We start from the raw sequence: 19,772 nt of genomic DNA on the forward strand, positions 1-19,772 counted from the left end.
GGTGTTGTGGACAAGTGTTAGACTTGGATAAGTAGTAGACCATGTGATGTTCATAACCTCCAGAAGTCTGTCAGGATTTTTGTCTGTCAGACGTTGGGCCTGATCCTCACTCTCCTCACGCAGGAATTCTCTCTGCTGCGACTGGACGATGTAGCTGACCCGCGGGTGAACATCGTCGGGTTCTCCGTCTTCAACAGGACACACCCCTTCTTCCAGGACTTTCTCCTAAGCCTCAACCGCTCCTGGCAGGAGAACTGTGACCACGCCCCTTTTGCCGGCACTCCGGTACGTAATGCTACATCGCTGGCCTTGCCCTGCCGCACAGTGTGATTTAATGAGGAGATGGATGAGGAGACTGTGAGGACTATAAGGAAAACTCGCGCTGACCCTTCTCTAACCCCAGAGCTGAGGAACGTAGCTTTCGCCAGTCATGCGTGCACGCGTGCAGGGAAGACCAGCTGTGTCTCCCAGTCAGGCGCACGTACACACATCGAAAACAGATGCAGCTCTCATACATGTTCACTTGTTTGTTTGCTCGACTCGTGCATAACAAAGCGATTAAAACCCAATGAAAGACACATTGCTGGTCATTTGTTCCGGCTGTCTGATGGCACATAAACAGGGGAGTCACTATCCACTCTGAGGCTTTTTGGTAGTTTTTGTAACGCCAATTACAAGTGCATTAGAGTAGAATACAAAGGGGGTTTGGTTCCCCACTCCTAATTAGGCCGGTTAATGATTAGAAAGGCTGCGCTTGCGTTGCGGCAGACAGACGCGAAAGAAAAGGGCAGACGTTTCTGTGCCATGTCACTATCCCAGCTATTGGAATGCGCCACTTTGGACATGGGGGGTGTGCTGTTCAGCTCTTTCATTTAGCAGCATGGCGAGAGCGCAAGCGGGTGTGTGGGGATGAGCTAGCCCACCCGAATGTCAGTACAGTGTTTTCCCGGCGGGTTGCACCACCTAGCACGATGCCGTGATGGAGTCCACAGCCACAGGAGTGCTTTTTAATCCACTGCACACAGCGCCCCGGCATGGCCGCAGCTTTGGAGCTCACACGCGCGGCCCGCTGAGTCCAAACGGCTGGACCGATCAGTAACGCAGCACAATTTAGGGCCTGTTTGGGGCTCGCCTAGCTTTGCTGCGCTAACAGAATGGGGAAGACTCCCCAACCTGCGCTTTACAAGGGTGCAGTCAGAAGTCGTTTGAAGGGTAAGCGTTGCCAGCCCTGGAGAGAGCAGGGAGGCATTACACATCATCAGCACTCGAAGGCCTCCTAATCATGTCATCGAAATATCCCACTCAGCCAGGGCCATGTTTAACCGTGTGCTCTCCACCGTGTGTGTGTGTGTGTGTGTGTGTGTGTGTGTGTGTGTGGCCCAGCTGTCATCGGCGCTGTTGTTCGACGCCGTGCACACAGTAGTGGCAGCCGTGCAGGAGCTGAACCGCAGCCAGAACGTGGGAGCCACTCAGCTCTCCTGCAAGTCCTCCAAGATCTGGGAGCACGGGACAAGCCTCATGAACTACCTGAGGATGGTAAGGGCCCTAGACTGAGGGTGGTAGGGGCCCTAGTTTGAGTATGGTAAGGGCCCTAGTTTGAGTATGGTAAAGGCCCTAGTTTGAGTATGGTAAGGGTCCTAGTTTGAGTATGGTAAGGACCCTAGTTTGAGTATGGTATGAGCCCTAGTTTGAGTATGGTAAGGGCCCTAGTTTGAGTATGGTAAGGACCCTAGTTTGAGTATGGTAAGGGCCCTAGTTTGAGTATGGTAAGGACCCTAGTTTGAGTATGGTAAGGACCCTAGTTTGAGTATGGTAAGGGCCCTAGTTTGAGTATGGTAAGGGCCCTAGTTTGAGTATGGTAAGGACCCTAGTTTGAGTATGGTAAGGGCCCTAGTTTGAGTATGGTAAGGGCCCTAGTTTGAGTATGGTAAGGGCCCTAACTTAAGGCCCCTCCTCCACCCCTCCCCATCTCAGTTCTTTGATGGACCACATCCGCTAGGGGAAGCAAAGGCACTGGTCTTGAGCACTTGAGCAGCAGACTTATCTTCCTTCGCACTTGGACCCTGACGACTGTAGGCTCATCCTCAATGCCCGTCATGCGTCTGTAATCTTGATGTGCAGCCCAAGAAAACTCTGGTGTGGCTCTACCGCCCACTTTATTGGTAAATCGCTAACCAATTTTCCAACTAACAACAAAGCAGGGAGCTCCTCTGTCAACACAATCCCTTTAATGACAGAGGCACTGAGTCGTGGGAGCAGCGCCCCGATCACTTTGACCCTCCCCCGGGCTCTGATCGCGCCTGTGTTTCCCTCTCTCCTGGACAGGTAGAATTGGACGGTCTAACGGGACACATCGAGTTCAACAGCAGAGGGCAGCGTTCAAACTACGTCCTCCGCATCATGCAGAACAGCAGGGATGGCTTACGGCAGGTACGGGATCCCACGCGCCGCCATCCCGCCGCGGTAGCGCTCGGCAGCGTCTAGCCGGGGTGCGCGGGGGAGGAACAGCACTTTGACTCCACTTCACCAGCCAGTTTTGTTTCTGGCAGCAGGGTTGAGTCTGAGGCTGGAGGAGCCGCCGGGGACACCAGGGACGCTGAAATCGCTCGGTGTAATTATCCCGACGTCTGGTAATTAGCGCTTCCAGGGATGTCCGTCTTGTTTTTGCCAGTTTGGACAATAATGTTGCCGTCACGCTGATCCCGAGGAGCAGGTCAAGGAGACTCCTCACCATGATGTCATCCTGCGGTATTGGGGCAAGGCCTTTGTGGGGCAATAGACAACAGTTTTGAGCTGGGGGTGGGGGGGGGTGGTTAGTAGTTGCCCTCATTAATGTGGGATGTACTGAGCCTTAATGTTCCAGGAAGGGCCTTGAGAATTGGGCCCCCCAAGCCTCCATACTGGCCTGAGTGACCCGTTACCTTTGACATCCAGTCACGCATGTGCACACAGATTCTGAACTTTCAGCTTACACACATTTACTTTAAGCGCTTTTGTTTTGAAGTTGGGTGGACATCATTCTGGAAGCTGGTTTCAGACTTCTATTCCATTTTTCCTCTTGAGTGGTTCATATATCTCCTCGTTTTGATGATGGCCCTTCCTCTGCCAGACCTGGGCCTGTTTTCCTTACGGCAACATATAGTTGCAGGACTCTAAAGGTCATCTGAATGTACACGGTTTCAAGGCCCACTGCGCCTGCACCGGTCATCATCAGTCCTACAGCACGTTTAGTTACTCGTCAAACAGAAGACTGCTGTGGAGTTTCTAGGGTCTGCTTCATTACAGAGTGTTTGTATGAATTCCTGGCAGTGAATGTTCTTAGTTAATGAATGGCATTTTCTGAAGGGCAAAAACTTCACTTCCACCATAACCAATTATCTTTGTTGAGCTCAAGACAGTGACACAGAAAGTGAGCCATCCACTGCAGCAGTGGGACAGCAGAAACTAATGTTGTATGATTGCAATCAGGTATTATGAACAGTTTCCTGTCTGTAATAATAATACCTCTAGTGTTGTGTGTGTGTGTGTGTGTGTGTGTGTGTGTGTGCATGCATGTGTGCAATATAATTTGTTATAATTAGCCTGAAGTGGCAAATAAAACTACTTCCTCATCACTATTGTCTCTATATCACACACACACACACACACACACACACAGACACCCCCCCACCAAAAAAAAGAATACACACACATGCATGCATAAGCCGAAACATAATCTATTCCCATATACAACATATGTTGACACTGATGCCTAAAGAACCCTAACCCTAACCCAAACTCTAACCCTAAAATGAACTCTAACCCTAACTCTAACTCTAACCCTAACCCAAATCCAAACCCTAACCCTAACACTAACTCTAACCCTAACCCTAACACTAACCACCCCTCAGTCAGCTGTTGGTCAGATCCCAGTAACCCAAACTCTAACCCTAACCTGAACCCAAACTCTAACCCTAACCTGAACCCTAACCCTAACTCTAACTCTAACCCTAACCCAAACTTTAACTCTAACCCAAATCCAAACCCTAACCCTAACACTAACTCTAACCCTAACCCTAACACTAACCACCCCTCAGTCAGCTGTTGGCCAGATCCCAGTAACCCAAACTCTAACCCTAACCTGAACCCAAACTCTAACCCTAACCTGAACCCTAACCCTAACCCAAACTTTAACTCTAACCCAAATCCAAACCCTAACCCTAACACTAACTCTAACCCTAACCCTAACACTAACCACCCCTCAGTCAGCTGTTGGCCAGATCCCAGTAACCCAAACTCTAACCCTAACCCCAGGCCTGCAGGGTCCTTCATTCTGCAGGACCCAGTGCTCCAGCAGGTACAGGAGTGTGTGGAGTGTGAGTGAGAAGCAGGACACACACAGCGCCAGAGCCGGCGCCCACGCCTCCCACTCCCTGCCCCGGCCCACCCGCTGGCTCCTCCACACATCAGCTCACATGCATGCACATACCTCCCAAGCCCCGACAGCCTGCCTCTGGGGCCTCGCCGGCTCACTCCACTGGCATGGGCAAATTGAATTTTACTGGCAGGCATCTCGCGTGTCTGAGCCGCGCGTCACTCAGAGAGGCCTGCAATTTCACTCCAGTTACTGCTCTTGTCGAAAGCTGTTTGTCAAACCCAACTGGGCCGATAAAGTGGTGTGGGTTGCCAAAGTGGGTTTTTTTACCACTTTGCATGTGTCATTAGCGTTGGGGTGAGATGATTTAGAAAGATGATTTATGCGGTTGCCATATATGCCTGAGTGTGTCAAACTGGCGAGACACTAACAGTGTTTGTGTTATTTTATTTTGATGTCCACCATTCGGCACCATTCCTAGCACCAAACTTCAGATCGTGTGTGCTCTGCAGCTAATTCCAGAACAGTAATGGTTGTGAGTTCATGGGTCTTTTTCAGTGATTAATTAGCAGTCTTATTACTTGGTGAAATGCATTCCGTTAAAAGGAAGTGCCAGGTATCCGTGTACATTTCCTGGCTCCTGCAGCATGGCCCCATCCCTGCTAGTCTGAGCAGCGCTTATCCTGGCAGTGCTACCCAGACCCCTGCCAGGCAGTGCTACCCAGACCCCTGCCAGGCAGTGCTTCCCATCCCTGCCTGCCAGGCAGTGCTACCCAGACCCCTGCCAGGCAGTGCTACCCATCCCTGCCTGCCAGGCAGTGCTACCCAGACCCCTGCTAGGCAGTGCTACCCAGACCCCTACCAGGCAGTGCTAGCTAGACCCCTGCCACCCTGCACCACCACCACCACAACGCACAGTTAAGTAGCTCCCACCACCTGTCTGTCTCTATCTCTCTAACGAGCATAGTCAGCACATAAGGAATGTGTGCATAGGTCAGTGTGTCCTGGAGCATGCTGGTTATTTCAGGATGTGTTTGTGTTTGATTCATTAACAAGACTGACAAAAGCTGACGTGGAGCGAGTTAACGCTGGTGTCAGTGCGCAGCTCCTTACCACTCCGGATGGTGTTCTGCACTGGGTGCGCTACACCCGTGTGAATGAACTATAAACCACAAACCTGTTCAAAACTAAGGTACTTACCTGGCTTTGTTTTAAAAGGTGCGGCGGGGAATAGTACTTTTAAAAACTGAGCAGGAACTTGTTTATGAGATTTGTAAACTAAAGTACTCTGGCAGCAGACTTTATTAAGAAATGTGCAAGAGAGTGTGAGATGCTGTATTATGTTAAATACAGTGTTCAGGTAACACCATAGGAGATGTGCAGAAAAATTAAGAGATGGAGTGGGGGGGGGGGAGACTACTGGCATGAGGAATGAAACTGTTGCACAGTCTGGTCGTGAGGACCCAAATGCTTTTGAACCTTTTCCCAGATGGCAGGAGAGAGGAGTTCGTGGGAGGGCTGTGAGATCATCCACAGTGCTGGTGGTTTGCAGATGCAGTGTGTGGTGTAAATTTCTGTGTGACATGATTTTCCTCCCAGTGATTATCTCAGCTGTCCTCACAGGGTCTAGCAAGCGGAGATGGTGCAATTCCCCAACCAGGCGGAGATGCAGCCACTCTTTATCATCCCTCTGTAGGTTGTGGTCAGGATGTGATGGAGAGATGAACTTTCCTCAGGCTCCTCAGGAAGTAGGGTCGCTGCTGGGCTTTTCTGGCTATGGAGCTTGTGTAGATGGTCCAGATGAGGTTCTCCACTAGGAGAACACCAAGGAACTCTGCATTTGTGATGATTTCCACAGAGGAGCCATCAGCATTGACTGGAGAGTGACAACCCCATACCTTCCTGAAGTTTACAACCATTTCCTTAGTTTTATCCATATTCTAAGACAAGTTGTTGACTTTGCACCAGTCTGTTAGATGCTTCTTCTCCTCTGTGTGCAGTGAATCGTCATCTCCGATGATGAGACCCACCATGGTTATGTCATCACCCAACTTAATGATGTGGTTCATCGCTGAGTGAATAACAGTGGACTTAGCACACAGCCCTGAGGGAACCCTGTGCTCAGTGTGGTGATGGTTGTGGAGTGGACTGACTGAGGTCTCCTAGTCCGGAAGTCCACAGTACAGTTTCAGAGGGAGGTGTTCGGCGCCAGCAATCTCAAACCTTTCAGTCCAGATGCCGACTGCTGAACCACATTCTAGCGTGTGTGTTCTTTTTGTTTGGCTGGGTAAGGGCCAGATGCGGAGTAATGGTGGTGTCATCGTCTGTTCAACAGTTGGGATGACACACGAACTACGGGGGTGTCCGGTGAGAGGGAGAGTTGGGTCTTTGTGCCTCGTGAAGAGCTTCTCGAAACACTTTGTGATGATAGGCTTACATGTGGTAGGGATGGTAGCCACAGAGGCAGGATACTGAAGAGTGATGTTGAAAATGTCCAGAAGAACATTCATCATGTCCTCTGCATGTCCTCTGAGCACTCAGCTAGGAATGTCGTCTGGTCCAGCAGCCTTCCATGGGTAAACTCTGCATCTCAAACATGGACAGACACAGCACCTGATAATAGGGCAGAGAAGTGGTCTTTCTTTACATCACATCGTTCAGCTGTTGAAAATGGCTGCTTTCTACATGGGTGTTGTTATAGCTGGGCCTTCCACGCAAAAGCCTCAAATGTTTCGATGCAAGCCCTGAATTATTTTTTCCCTTTCAGGTTTATTAAAACTGACACTTTAAAAATTATGCTAAATTATCCACTAGGCCCACCCCCCAACCCCCCTCAGACCCCCTCCTCTCTAAGTACACAGGCAGAAGGCAGATGATATAGACATACTTGCTTCCGAAAACAGGATTAAAAAGGAGGGTGAGGTGGAGATTTTGCACAGTGCTTAATGATCTTATAAGAGTAGCTCTATGGCTCAGTAGGATGATTGATGGCTCCTCTTCTCTTCCTGGATAACATTACTGAAAAATGCTTTCAGATATTTAAAAACAAACATTTTCAAAAACAAAAGTAATTAAGCATAATGTTTCTTTAAGTCAGTTTTGTGCTTAATTACCCCAGATAAAATTGTTGAATGACATTAGGCTCAGCTCTGGCTGTTCCAGAGTAGAAATATTTTGTGGATTGGCTCAAACCGTTGAGGTCTCAAAGCCAGAATAAAAAAGCCTAGCAATGCCTCTGGCATTTTACAACATATGTTGTCACAAGGCAGATTTTACAGTAATCATATACAGTGGATCCAATTCCAGGTCCCTAATGAGCAAACCAAGGTGACAGTTGCAAAGAAAAACTCCCTGAGAGCAAGAGGAAGAACCCTTGAGAGGAGCAAAGACTCAGAAGGGGAATCTTTGGTCAGTGACGAGCTAATGGCACACAATAAATGAAGATGATTTTATTTTTAAATTTTAACTTGTTATAAAACATAGATGAGTATCTTATAAGACTTAAGAAACAGGTAACACATATTTGTTTTAGATACTCAGATTATTCAGTGAGAACTAATTACTCATTCAGTTCAGAGTCTAGAGTTCAGAGTAAAAACTAGCAGGACAACTGATTGCGGTGATGTCCTCTACTAAAGTCTCTATGGCATCTACGAGCACTTTTTGATTTCTTCAAGAGAATGAGCCAATCAGGTACAGCTGAAGGGTCCATAGTGATCAAGCGCAGATCACTAGCAGATCACTAGCAGATCACTAGGCTCGAGCTTGCATCAGTATCAGAAGCGATAAGAGAGGCAGTTGTAGAGCACAGCAGAGAAAATGAACAGAGCTGGCTGAGATATTTAGCTCTGTTTGGAGTGCAGTGGACAGTTAAATAATGATTACTAGAGCATAGCAGAGACTCCAACAGAACTGGCTGTAACAGCTTAGCTAAAAGGATGAGGGTTCCCTGGGGCATTAATACCACTTTGCTCCACCGTCAACAAACCTGTGTGAATGTCAGACAGCACCAAGGGTCCGGGTTGGTTGTAGAACAATGCTCTTGCTTCCACTGTAGCTTTCATGATTCTAGGTTCTTGTAATCTAAGTAGATGTGACAGTTTATAATTAGAAATATGTTCATGTCGGGTGTTTTCAGATATAGTTAAGTGAACCCAAAAGGGAACCAGCTCTGTATGACCTCAGTTGTGCTCACAGTGAAAGTGAACTTTAAAGAGAAACTCTTTCTGGTCTTTCTTTGGCACTGATGAAATGTCAGACCACTTGTTCATGCCACAGCTGCGCTAGAACTCAAATCCCCTTGTGTAATACTGAATTATGTATGGGTAGTGTATTTACAATGGCTACCTTCATGCTGCTGTTATTTGGGTCTGCTAGATGTTCAAGAAGATGAACAAAGACAACAAAAACAGACATGACATAACTGATATAAAATAATGTTTGTTTGTTTTTTTAATGAAAGTGGAGACCAACCTGTAGGAGACACGTTTTAGTGCAATACCACGATTCCACATGCAACTGTTTTTCTCGTTTATTTTGTGAAAGAAGCAGATTGTTGGTGGATTGTATTGAGGTTGGCTGTAACAGATTATGGCCACTTTCATCTCGCAGAGCATGAATCAAGCAGTCCAAAGCAAACTGCACTGAGACATTTCAGGAGGTCATTTGAGTTCAATTGTTTTGGGGGTCCATTTAGGGTCGTCTGACATACTTGACATATTATAAGCAACCATGACATATTGTGACATATTATAAGAAACCATGACTCAGCAGTCTGAGACCAGTTGAATTGCTGAATTGGACCATGTAGATCAAGGCCACCTAGAACATTGTATGTCAGTACAATTTTGTAATCAATACAGAATTTGAAAGGCAGCAAATGCAGTGTTGATAATATCATCCTAATATGGTTAATCTTTCTGGTTCCTGTAAAGACTTTATCTGTAAGGACTTCTGGAATAATTGAAGCTTGTTTAATCTTACTAGAACATCCAGTTGGCAGGGCATCACAGTGGTAGAATCTTGAAGTAATAAACATGTGAACTAGTTTTGTGGTGTCATGTATGGATTGTGCATTTCTTAGTTTCGCAATATTACATATTTCTATATGTGGGTCACAATAGCAAGGTTTTTCACAACTGTTCGCAGTGCAACAGAAAGACTACCAAAATTCATTATTAATTCAGCATTAATTCAAACAGATTGTTACCAGCAGTTTTAGGACAAAGAAGAAAAACCTCTGCTTTGTTTAGGGTTAGTACAATTGTTTGTCATAAGTATAGCAGTGGGAAATAATGCCATGTTTTTTGAATAACACTTCCAATAGGTAACATGTATGTTATAAAAATTAGAGGCCCAAGCACAGAGCCTTGAGTGGTGCCATGCTTTAAATTTGCCTGGGTAGGATCTTTTAAATCTGCTAATGCTTACATTTAGAAATTGCTAGCCTTCAGTTGGGTCAGATCTTAATTAGGAAAGTTCTTTATGTGCTCACAATAAGGTTTTCTTGCCTGTCCAATAGGATGGTGTGATCTTTTATGTCAAATGCTGCATTCAGATCAAACAAAACTAGCAAAGATGCATAAGCTTTATCGGAAGATAGTAAAAGATCATTTGTAATCTTCACTAAATCCCAATTTAAAAGTTTCATGAATGTCATTTTATGCAAGTGTGAACTTAGCTGTGACACACATTTTCCCAAAATCTTAGTTTGTAAAATTGCTGGGGTCAAAATCAGGTTTCTTCATAATAACGGAGCCAAGACTGATATGAGAGATTACTGTTGTTAAGAGCGGTTTATTTCTGGTAACGTTTAGTTAAGTAACCTTGCAGAAATTGGATCATGGTGTCAAATGGAAGTTTTAAAGGAGGAGGTCATTTTAACTAGTGCCATCTGCTGAAGTGGAGCAAAAAATTCCAACTTCTTTGTTATAGCTACACTGGGCATAGTATGTAAATCAGCAAAATGAGCCGTTTCAAAGTTTTGCCTCATAGTTTCAGTTTTATTGTTGAAAACTATCATGATATCATTGATGCTGTAGGCTGTTGGTATTAGAGACTCAGTGGCTGCTTGGTTATAGTCACTTTATATGTTGAATAATAATCTGGGATTATTCTTGCAGTTTACAATCAAAGATGAATGATATATGCAGTGTAGTTTGTGCCTGTATAATGCTGTCATTTCAAGCCATGAGAATATTTCTGTTTTAGTCAGACACCATTTACATTCTAGATTTCTGATGGTTTAATGGTCTCTCAAAGGGACAATCTTTTGTTTGATTCTTTTAGTTTTTCACTGGTGCCACATTATGTAAGGTAGCGCTAAAAGTAGACTCTTGATGAGTATAATGGGATCATGGTCAGAGACTACAGCAGTCTGTGGGAGAATGTGTTATCTATGTCGACACCAGAAGTTAAAGTTGAGTCATGGGTATGGCTGCCAGGCCCTGTTAGGTTTCGTGTGAAACCAGTGGAATCTAGTATGGATACAAATGATTTTCTCACTGGGTGCTGTAGTATGTCAAAATGATAATTAATTTTGCCTAGTGTTATTATATCCATAGACTTTATTAACTTTGATAGGAAGTCAGTAAATTCCTGTTGGTACTGAGAGCAATGTCCCAGTTTCTTGCAGAATGGCTGAGAAGGTTTCTTATTTGTAGATAAATCCTGTGGGTGTAGCCTCATTTAAAGCCAAGTATTCTCCCATTATTAATCCACTTTTCTGCCAGACAGGGGAACAAGATTCTGATCAATAAAAATATCAATTACAATGACTTCTTTAGAAGCGAGGGATCTTACATTAAGAGGTCCTAGTTTTATATCAATGTTGCTGTCGCTGCAAATTGATTTAACAAGTTCAGTGTTGATTATGTTGTTAGTATGGGCTTTGCAAGGCTTTTTTGAATGTATGTTTCAAGGAAGCGAATACCATGGAATTCTGTGTGGCATCTCAAGGCTGACTGCTGCTGGCCTTGGATGCCTCCCTGCAAGCTTGGCTTTGTTGCAGGGTGACCGTGCTGACTTTGTTGTGCTCCATGTGGGATGGTTGACCCTGAAACTCCCCAAGAGAGGCCAGGCCTGGGTGGACGTGCCCTTGAGGCTGCAGGAGAAATGAGGCAGGCTGTCTCGGGCCCTCAGTCTGGCTTGGAGGCCTCTGTAAACACTCATACACACACACACACACACACACACACACACACTCAACTCTCTATACAAACAGTTATACTGGTCCACATAATGTCACAGAGGCACACCGAGCTGTTTCTGACACACACACACACACACACACACAGAACACACACTTCTCTCCCGCTTTCTCTCTGTCTTCGTGTCTCTCTTTCCCTCGGTTTACTCTGTCTCACCCTGGAGCTCTGAGCCCAGGTTCTAACTAAATCGTTTCTATTCCATCGATGGCATTGTGGCTTATTAATTAGGCTGGCTGCCACAGGCCCTAATTATAGTCAGGAGCAGACTGTCAGCAGCAAGCCAACAAATATTTGTTTGTCTTGCCACAGAGTGGGAGAGGAAGGGGGTGGAAGGGTGTGTGGTAGGATGGGGTAGGGAGTGTGGGGGCATGGGGTGGGATGGGATAGGGGGTGTGGGGGCATGGGGTGGGATGGGGTAGGGGGTGTGGGGGGGCATGGGGTGGGATGGGATAGGGGGTGTGGGGGCATGGGGTGGGATGGGGTGTGGGGGCATGGGGTGGGATGGGATAGGGGGTGTGGGGGCATGGGGTGGGATGGGGTAGGGGGTGTGGGGGGGCATGGGGTGGGATGGGATAGGGGGTGTGGGGGCATGGGGTGGGATGGGGTAGGGGGTGTGGGGGGGCATGGGGTGGGATGGGATAGGGGGTGTGGGGGCATGGGGTGCGATGGGGTAGGGGGTGTGGGGGGGCATGGGGTGGGATGGGGTAGGGAGTGTGGGGGCATGGGGTGCGATGGGGTAGGGGGTGTGGGGGGGCATGGGGTGGGATGGGGTAGGAGGTGTGGGGGCATGGGGTGGGATGGGGTAGGGAGTGTGGGGGGGCATGGGGTGGGATGGGGTAGGGAGTGTGGGGGCATGGGGTGGGATGGGGTAGGGGGTGTGGGGGCATGTCCCAATTTCTCATATCTGAAGAAGATGATTATTATTATTATTAGTTACATTTATATAGCATGTTTCTCGAACTCAAGGACGCTTTACAGATATAAGCTTTTTACTGTTGCTCACAACCCAATGGTCTCAGTGAAACAAGTCTTGAGGGGCCCCTCTGTGTCCTTTGAGTTCACATAGAAGACCCTGAAAGACTCGACTCCTACCCTCCCTGAACATGTGGTGAAACTGCATACTGTGAGTGATGAAAGCTCTCCTCCTCTGTCTGTGTGTGTGTGAGACTTCTCCTGAAGCTTTTAACAAGGTCATCATCCAGTCTACGTGTCATCATCGGACAAGGTCCTTACACCTAATTGGTCAGTATAGACTCAACCTTAGCACTGCACCAGAAGACTGTCCCCACCTCCACGAGAAACAGGGATAGAAGTATGAGCGAGAGCTGAGAGAATCCCCGAATGTCACCCAAGCTCATTTACAAGATCCGTCTCACTTTAACTGTGCAGATTAAGGGCAGCGAGTGTGCGTCTGGTGTGTGTGTGTGTGTGGACTTCCTAATAACACTGAATGAGGACGATTGCAATTGGATCAGGCTAATACGATTCTGTTATTGTTGACCAAAGAAGGAATGAAGTCTCCTCTCCTCTGTTTTCCTCTGATCTCCCATGTACTCTTCACCTCTTCTTCTCCTCTCCTCTCTTCTCCTCTCTTCTCTCCTCTTCTTTCTCCTCTGACTGGAATATCAGGCTCTCACTCCTGTGAAAATGGGTAGCAGATGAAATATGGAACGGATGAGATGCTTCCCGTCCCCTCAGTCTGAAGGGATTTCAAGGATGACTTGGTTCTTAGGAATGGAACGTGAACGCGCGTGTGTGTGTGTGTGTGTGTGTGTGTGTGTGTGTGTGTGTGTGTGTGTGTGTGTGTGTTGTTGCTTCCTCCTCCTCTATTAGAATCCTAAGCTTAGCTACAGAGCCATAACAGCTCAGATGTCCCAGTGCTGTGCAGAATACACATGCCAGCTATGTGTCCCCTGGTCTCAGACTGCAGTGAGATACAGGAAGAGAGGGGCAGAGAGACAGGAAGAGAGGGGGAGAGAGACAGGGAGAGAGGGGAGAGAGACAGGAAGAGAGGGGAGAGACAGGGAGAGAGGGGGAGAGAGACAGGAAGAGAGGGGAGAGAGACAGGAAGAGAGGGGGAGAGATACAGGGAGAGAGGGGAGAGAGACAGGGAGAGAGGGGGAGAGATACAGGGAGAGAGGGGAGAGAGACAGGAAGAGGGGAGAGAGACAGGAAGAGAGGGGGAGAGATACAGGGAGAGAGGGGAGAGAGACAGGAAGAGAGGGGGAGAGATACAGGGAGAGAGGGGGAGAGAGGGGAGAGAGACAGGGGGAGAGAGACAGGAAGAGAGGGGCAGAGAGACAGGAAGAGAGGGGGAGAGATACAGGGAGAGAGGGGAGAGAGACAGGAAGAGAGAGGGAGAGATACAGGGAGAGAGGGGAGAGAGACAGGAAGAGAGGGGAGAGACAGGGAGAGAGGGGGAGAGAGACAGGGAGAGAGGGGAGAGAGACAGGAAGAGAGGGGGAAAGAGACAGGAAGAGAGGGGAGAGAGACAGGAAGAGAGGAGAGAGAGACAGGAAGAGAGGGGAGAGAGAGGGGAGAGAGGGGGAGAGAGACAGGAAGAGAGGGGAGAGAGGCAGGGAGAGACAGGGAGAGAGACAGGAAGAGAGGGGAGAGAGACAGGAAGAGAGGGGGAGAGAGACAGGAAGAGAGGAGAGAGAGACAGGAAGAGAGGGGAGAGAGAGGGGAGAGAGGGGGAGAGAGACAGGAAGAGAGGGGAGAGAGGAGAGAGAGACAGGGGGAGAGAGACAGGAAGAGAGGGGGAAAGAGACAGGAAGAGAGGGGAGAGAGACAGGAAGAGAGGGAGAGAGACAGGAAGAGAGGGGGAGAGAGACAGGAAGAGAGGGGAGAGAGACAGGGAGGGGGGGAGAGAGGGAGAGAGGGGAGAGAGACAGGAAGAGGGAGAGAGACAGGAAGAGAGGGGGAGAGAGACAGGAAGAGAGGGGAGAGAGACAGGAAGAGAGGGGAGAGAGACAGGAAGAGAGGGGAGAGAGACAGGGAGGGGGGAGAGAGAGGGGAGAGAGACCTTTGGCACCACTTTAATCCCTTTCATCACCTTCTCAATCTCTTCAGAACTTTTTTTGTAACAGAAACCCGTAGCTGACCTGCGCCAGGGAACAACTCAGAGAGTGTCAGAAAGGTAAAGAGACAGAGAGAGAGAGAGAGAGAGAGGGACAGACCAAAAAAAAGATACAGAGAGAGAAAGCAAAAGTGTAGATGAATGGAGAGAGAAAGGGAAGACTCAGCTGATCCTTCCTGGCTCACAGTTTTAGTGGCAGTAGAGTCCCTGCAGCTCAGCTCATTAGCCAGAGGGGGGCACTGTGCTGCAGAGACGCTGGCACACACGCTGCTCCTCGGCCGGGCACGTGCCGGCGGATAACGCCAGTCAGCTCGGAATGGTTTCTGATGATTATCTTTGTGTGTGTGTGTGTGTGTGTGTGTGTGTGTGTGTGTGTGTGTGTGTGTGTACGCATGTGTGTGTGTCTGTGGATGGCCATGTGCTGAAGTTTTGATTGCACAGAAAGGTTCCCTCTTGAAAGGAAGGAAACAGCCCTGACCTCTTGACCTTCTGACCTTTCTCTTTGTCCAAACTTTCACCCATGCCATCATTACTGAGCTGCCGGCAAACAGAATGGCCCACCGTGACCCCGTAGCAGCCTGGCCACGCCCTCTGTGGCTCTGTTCTGCCGCAAAGCTACCGCAACATGGTTAACAACATGCTACTGGCACACATCAGAGGACAGTGCACAGCGCTCATGCGCAGTGACGAGGCTTTGCTTTGAGGCCAGGCGGGCCGTAGGAGGTGAGATTATGGGCACGCCGACGTGCTTTTCTCACGGTGGTCCATTGGCTGTGCTGTGAGTAGTAATCAGGCTCAGTCGGGAGTAATCAGGTTCTGTCGGGAGAAAAACATGTTCTGTCGGGAGTCTCTTCTCACTAATTCTCACCATAAAGCTCCGGATTGCAGACTACTGGAACTGAGGTTAATGATGGACAGCTGTACTGCGACAGCAAACCACCAGCCCTGGCTGCAAAGCCCCACCCCCTCCAGCTACCTGGCTGCAAAGTCCCGCCTCCTCCAGCTACCTGGTGGAAAAGTCCCGCCTCCTCCAGTTACCTGGCTGCAAAGCCCCGCCTGGTCGGGCCTCCACTACCCACCAGTATGTGTCATTAGAGCACCTGCATCACCTGTGCACACTTAACCTACATGTCCGTCATTTCCCAGCCTGTGCCGCTCTTCCACCCGCCCCATGCCTCCCCGTCGATTCCCGACCCTCCTCCGTGCTGCCGGCCCGTCCGCAGCCGGCCTCCCGCTGACAGCCTTCTCGGGCTGCCTCCAAAGGCCTATGTTAGCCGTCCCATATTTAAAGACGGAGCAACCCAAAGGGCTCGCCGCCCCAGGGCAGGCCAAGAGCCTCGCGGAGCAGGAGCGAGTGCCGTGCATTAAAGAGCTCTTTAGTCACACCGCCCCGCCTTCAGCGCCCTCTCACGGGCTGCGGAAGGCGGTAAAAATTCCGCTACTTATTAACACGTTAAAATGGAGCATGTCAAGCGCATTAACTACTTAGAGAGGCACTCGCTGGAGGCGTCCGGGTCTTAATTTAACGGCTGCACTTGTGTCTGGGCTTCAAGAAGTGGCGGCGAATGACATTGATTTACCAGAAGTACAGCGCTCCTGCCCCCACAGAAAGTAGTCCAACCTCATAAACAGCCTGCCGCAGGCCTGGAGGGGGCCACGCCAGCGCACTGATTCCATGTGTACCTGTCAGTGGAAATTAATGACGAGCACCTCTTGGCTTCTGTGATTTGATTAATCATAGAGTCGTTTAATTAGCAGGATGTGGGCCCTGCAAAGGTAATTATCCCTGTTTACCTTCTTCCTCTCCTTCTTTACCATGACAGCAGCTGGCAAATCTGCTCTTTTAGGGACTAGGATAACCCGCTCTTTTAGATACTAGGGTGAGCTGCTCTTTTAGGGACTAGGGTGAGCTGCTCTTTTAGGGACTAGGGTGAGCTGCTCTTTTAAGGACTAGGGTGAGCTGCTCTTTTAAGGACTAGGGTGAGCTGCTCTTTTAGGGACTAGGGTGAACCGCTCTGTTAAGGACTAGGGTGAACTTCTCTTTTAGGGACTAGGGTGAGCTGCTCTTTTAGGGACTAGGGTGAACCGCTCTGTTAAGGACTAGGGTGAACTTCTCTTTTAGGGACTAGGGTAAGCTGCTCTTTTAGGGACTAGGGTGAGCCACTCTTTTAAGGACTAGGGTGAGCTGCTCTTTTAAGGACTAGGGTGAACCGCTCTGTTAAGGACTAGGGTGAACTTCTCTTTTAGGGACTGGGGTGGACTTATCAGTAAATATGAATCTGTTCCCAAGTTCTTTTTTAATTATGTCTTGCCTCCTGGGGAATGAAATCTTAAGGAGAGAATTAAATTAGCAAAACGTGATTATGTACAATCATTCCTTTTGCCTGTTATGAACCTGTTTAACTTTCTTAAACCTATTTAACTATTTAATTTGATTTAGTTCAGGGTCTATTCCAGTGCATACATGTATGTACGTGTGTGTGCATTTGTGTGTGTGTCTGTGTGTGCGTGTGTGTGCGTGTGCGTGTGCGTGTGTGTGTGTGTGTGTGTGTGTGTGTGTGTCTGTGTCTGTGTGTGCGTGTGCGTGTGTGCGTGCGTGTGTGTGTGTGTGTGTGTGTGTCTATGTGCGTGTGCGTGTGTGTGTGTGTGTATGGATTTGCCACTCTCAGTACGTTCTGTTATCAGTGTGTGTGGTGCGGCCACTCTCAGTGTGTTTCCTCCCTTAAGGAGGATGTCCCAGACTGCCCCCCCCGCCCTGCGTCTCATCAGCTCCCTTCCCCCGATAACGACCTCACCTCTGCCACGCTGCGGTGGCTCTGTGCCTGAATGCAAGGGTTGATTGTGGGGGAGGCATGGCCGAACCTACCCCCCACCCCCCCGGGCTGTCTGCTGTGGTGCCTTTTCTCCCACCATCCAGAGAGTGACAGCAAAGTGGAACACGTGGTCTATTGATCATGTCCCCGAGGAAAGCTTTAATTCCAGAGCCCTCCATGTCTCTCTCTCTCTCTCTCTCTCTCTCTCTCTCTCTGTCACTTTCTCTGTCTCTCTATCTGTATATGGATATCTGTCTTGTTCCTTTATTACAGGCTCTGCTTTTCCCCACATCCCTCTCTCTCCCACACTGTTTATCTCTTTTCATTTCCTCTGTATAACTTGAACGTGCAATCCCAGGCAGACCAGCACACTTACAGAAAGACTCTTCCAGTGTCCAGCCCTTAACCCCAGCTAAAAACATCATTAAAACATCATTAAAACCTAATTTTCTTCCTTTATTTACATCTGTACTGGTGGACAGTGCATCTGTCTATGTAGAGAGCTCACTGGGTATTGAGTGTTCCAGATACTGTAAACCTACGCTGTGCAGGAGTCATCACAGAGGGGTTATGTGTAGACTTTAGAACCTGTCTGTTAGAGCATGGGTCATCACGGGGGGGTTGTTGCATGGCTTTCTGCACATGTGTCCTCACACAGGCCCTTAGAAGGGGTGTCTCTGTTGCACATTTCCAGGCAAAAACCTTCTGGGATTTTCACTAATGATATTGCATTTGTTATGTTTAATTTCAAGTGGTGGATGTTTTAATAGACACATAACTCAGGGGCTTTCATAATCTTTTTCTGTGTGTGTGTGTGTGTGTATGTAGATCGGCCAGTGGCACTCAGAGCAGGGGCTATCCATGGAGAGGAAGCTGCCCTCCCTCAATGTGACGGACACGCTCTTCAACACCACCCTCATCATCACCACCATCCTGGTAAGTCCTTGCAACCTCCAGCGTCCAGCACCTGCTCCCAGGGCAGGTTTCCACTCTCTCTCACCTACCCAGCCTGCTCTGAACCCTCCGTCTAAACTCTTCATCTGCCCATCCTGCTGTAAGCCAAACCTCCACCCAGCCTCGTCACATCTGCTAAGGAACTAGATCCTCACTGTGCCTCAAGCCTGGAGAACTACTACAGGTAAACACCCCATCGGAGAAGATCCCATCGGGCTGGAGACGTGCGGCTGCGTCTGCGCTCAGGCTCACGATTGCTCTAAATAAGGGTTCATCAGGATTGGCGCTGGATCTGAAGAAGGGCTCGTCTCCTCCGAGACAGAGTGTGGCGACTTAGCTGAAGTGTAAGAGCAAGATTCCAGTGTGAGCGCAGGAGCGGCGGACACCGATTGAAGCTGTGATGGCAGGCCGTTATTTGGTAGTGGTCCCGCCCTGCGTCCGCTGTGGCCTTCTGCTCCCGGGCTTATTCTTACACAGCAGGTCATGACTCTCTGCTCCTGCCTTCAAGGAACATGAGAGAAGGAGTGTGAGAGGGGGAAAGATAGAGAGACAGAGAAGTCAGAGACAGAGAGGGAGAGGGAATGAAGTCAACGCCTGATTTGAAGGTTGTGTTTACGAAAGGTGGTATATGTTCAACGGGCTGTTTTAGTGGCTGATAAAGATGTGCAGTAGCATTGCAAATGCAGCTACATTAAGGCTGTATGCACATCCTTCATTCTTATGCATACTTTTACATGTCTATGTACAAGCACATATGTGCATGTGCGCTTGTGTGTTTGTGTGTGTGTGTGTGTGTGTGTGTGTGTGTGTGTGTGTGTGTGTGTGTGTGTGTGTGTGTGTGTGTTTGTGTGTGTATGTGTGTGTGTGTGTGTGTGTGTGTGCGTGTGTTGGAGAGTTTCAGCCGCACCTCATATTATAAATGAGGTAATTTTGGTCGGGCTCCTGGTAGGGCAAGTGAATGTTCCCCTTGCTGATTTGACTTTAAAGATGTACGAATGCTTAAAGAGCCACTGAAGAGCAATTTGGCCATTATCTCGCCTTATTCATCACTGGCTGACTGCTGTGTCCGACACTGATCGACCCTCTCTGTAGTCAGGAGCACATTACAGGACGCTATACACTCCAGAGCCCTGCCCCCTACACACTCCCCCTCCTCCAGAACTCCGCCCCCTATACGGACCCCCTATATTGGACATTTCAGACTAGTCTATCCTCACCTGTCCTTCAAAATGCACAGAAAAGATTCCTTATCATAAGTTGACCCACACTATAAATGCACACCCTGCAAACCTGACCAGAAATACCGCATGTTGAATCTGGGCCAGATCTGCTGAAATCTGGAAGGACTGGGTGGACTGACTCAT

The 19,772-nt window shown here is 48.6% G+C and overlaps 1 protein-coding gene across 1 annotated transcript in view; it reads left to right on the forward strand.

The window, feature by feature from the left end:
- Positions 1-19,772, forward strand: part of grik4 (glutamate receptor, ionotropic, kainate 4) — a 217,597-nt gene that overhangs the window by 174,208 nt on the left and 23,617 nt on the right. The window contains exons 8-11 of the mRNA XM_035534393.2: positions 124-285; positions 1,384-1,536; positions 2,326-2,430; positions 18,283-18,390. Of these exons, the coding sequence (XP_035390286.2) occupies positions 124-285; positions 1,384-1,536; positions 2,326-2,430; positions 18,283-18,390 (528 nt within the window). The remainder of the gene's footprint in view (positions 1-123; positions 286-1,383; positions 1,537-2,325; positions 2,431-18,282; positions 18,391-19,772) is intronic.

Source organism: Electrophorus electricus, chromosome 17, assembly GCF_041902795.1.
Source record: "Electrophorus electricus isolate QZ-2024a chromosome 17, ASM4190279v1, whole genome shotgun sequence".
In the NCBI taxonomy this organism is placed as follows: Eukaryota; Metazoa; Chordata; class Actinopteri; order Gymnotiformes; family Gymnotidae; genus Electrophorus; species Electrophorus electricus.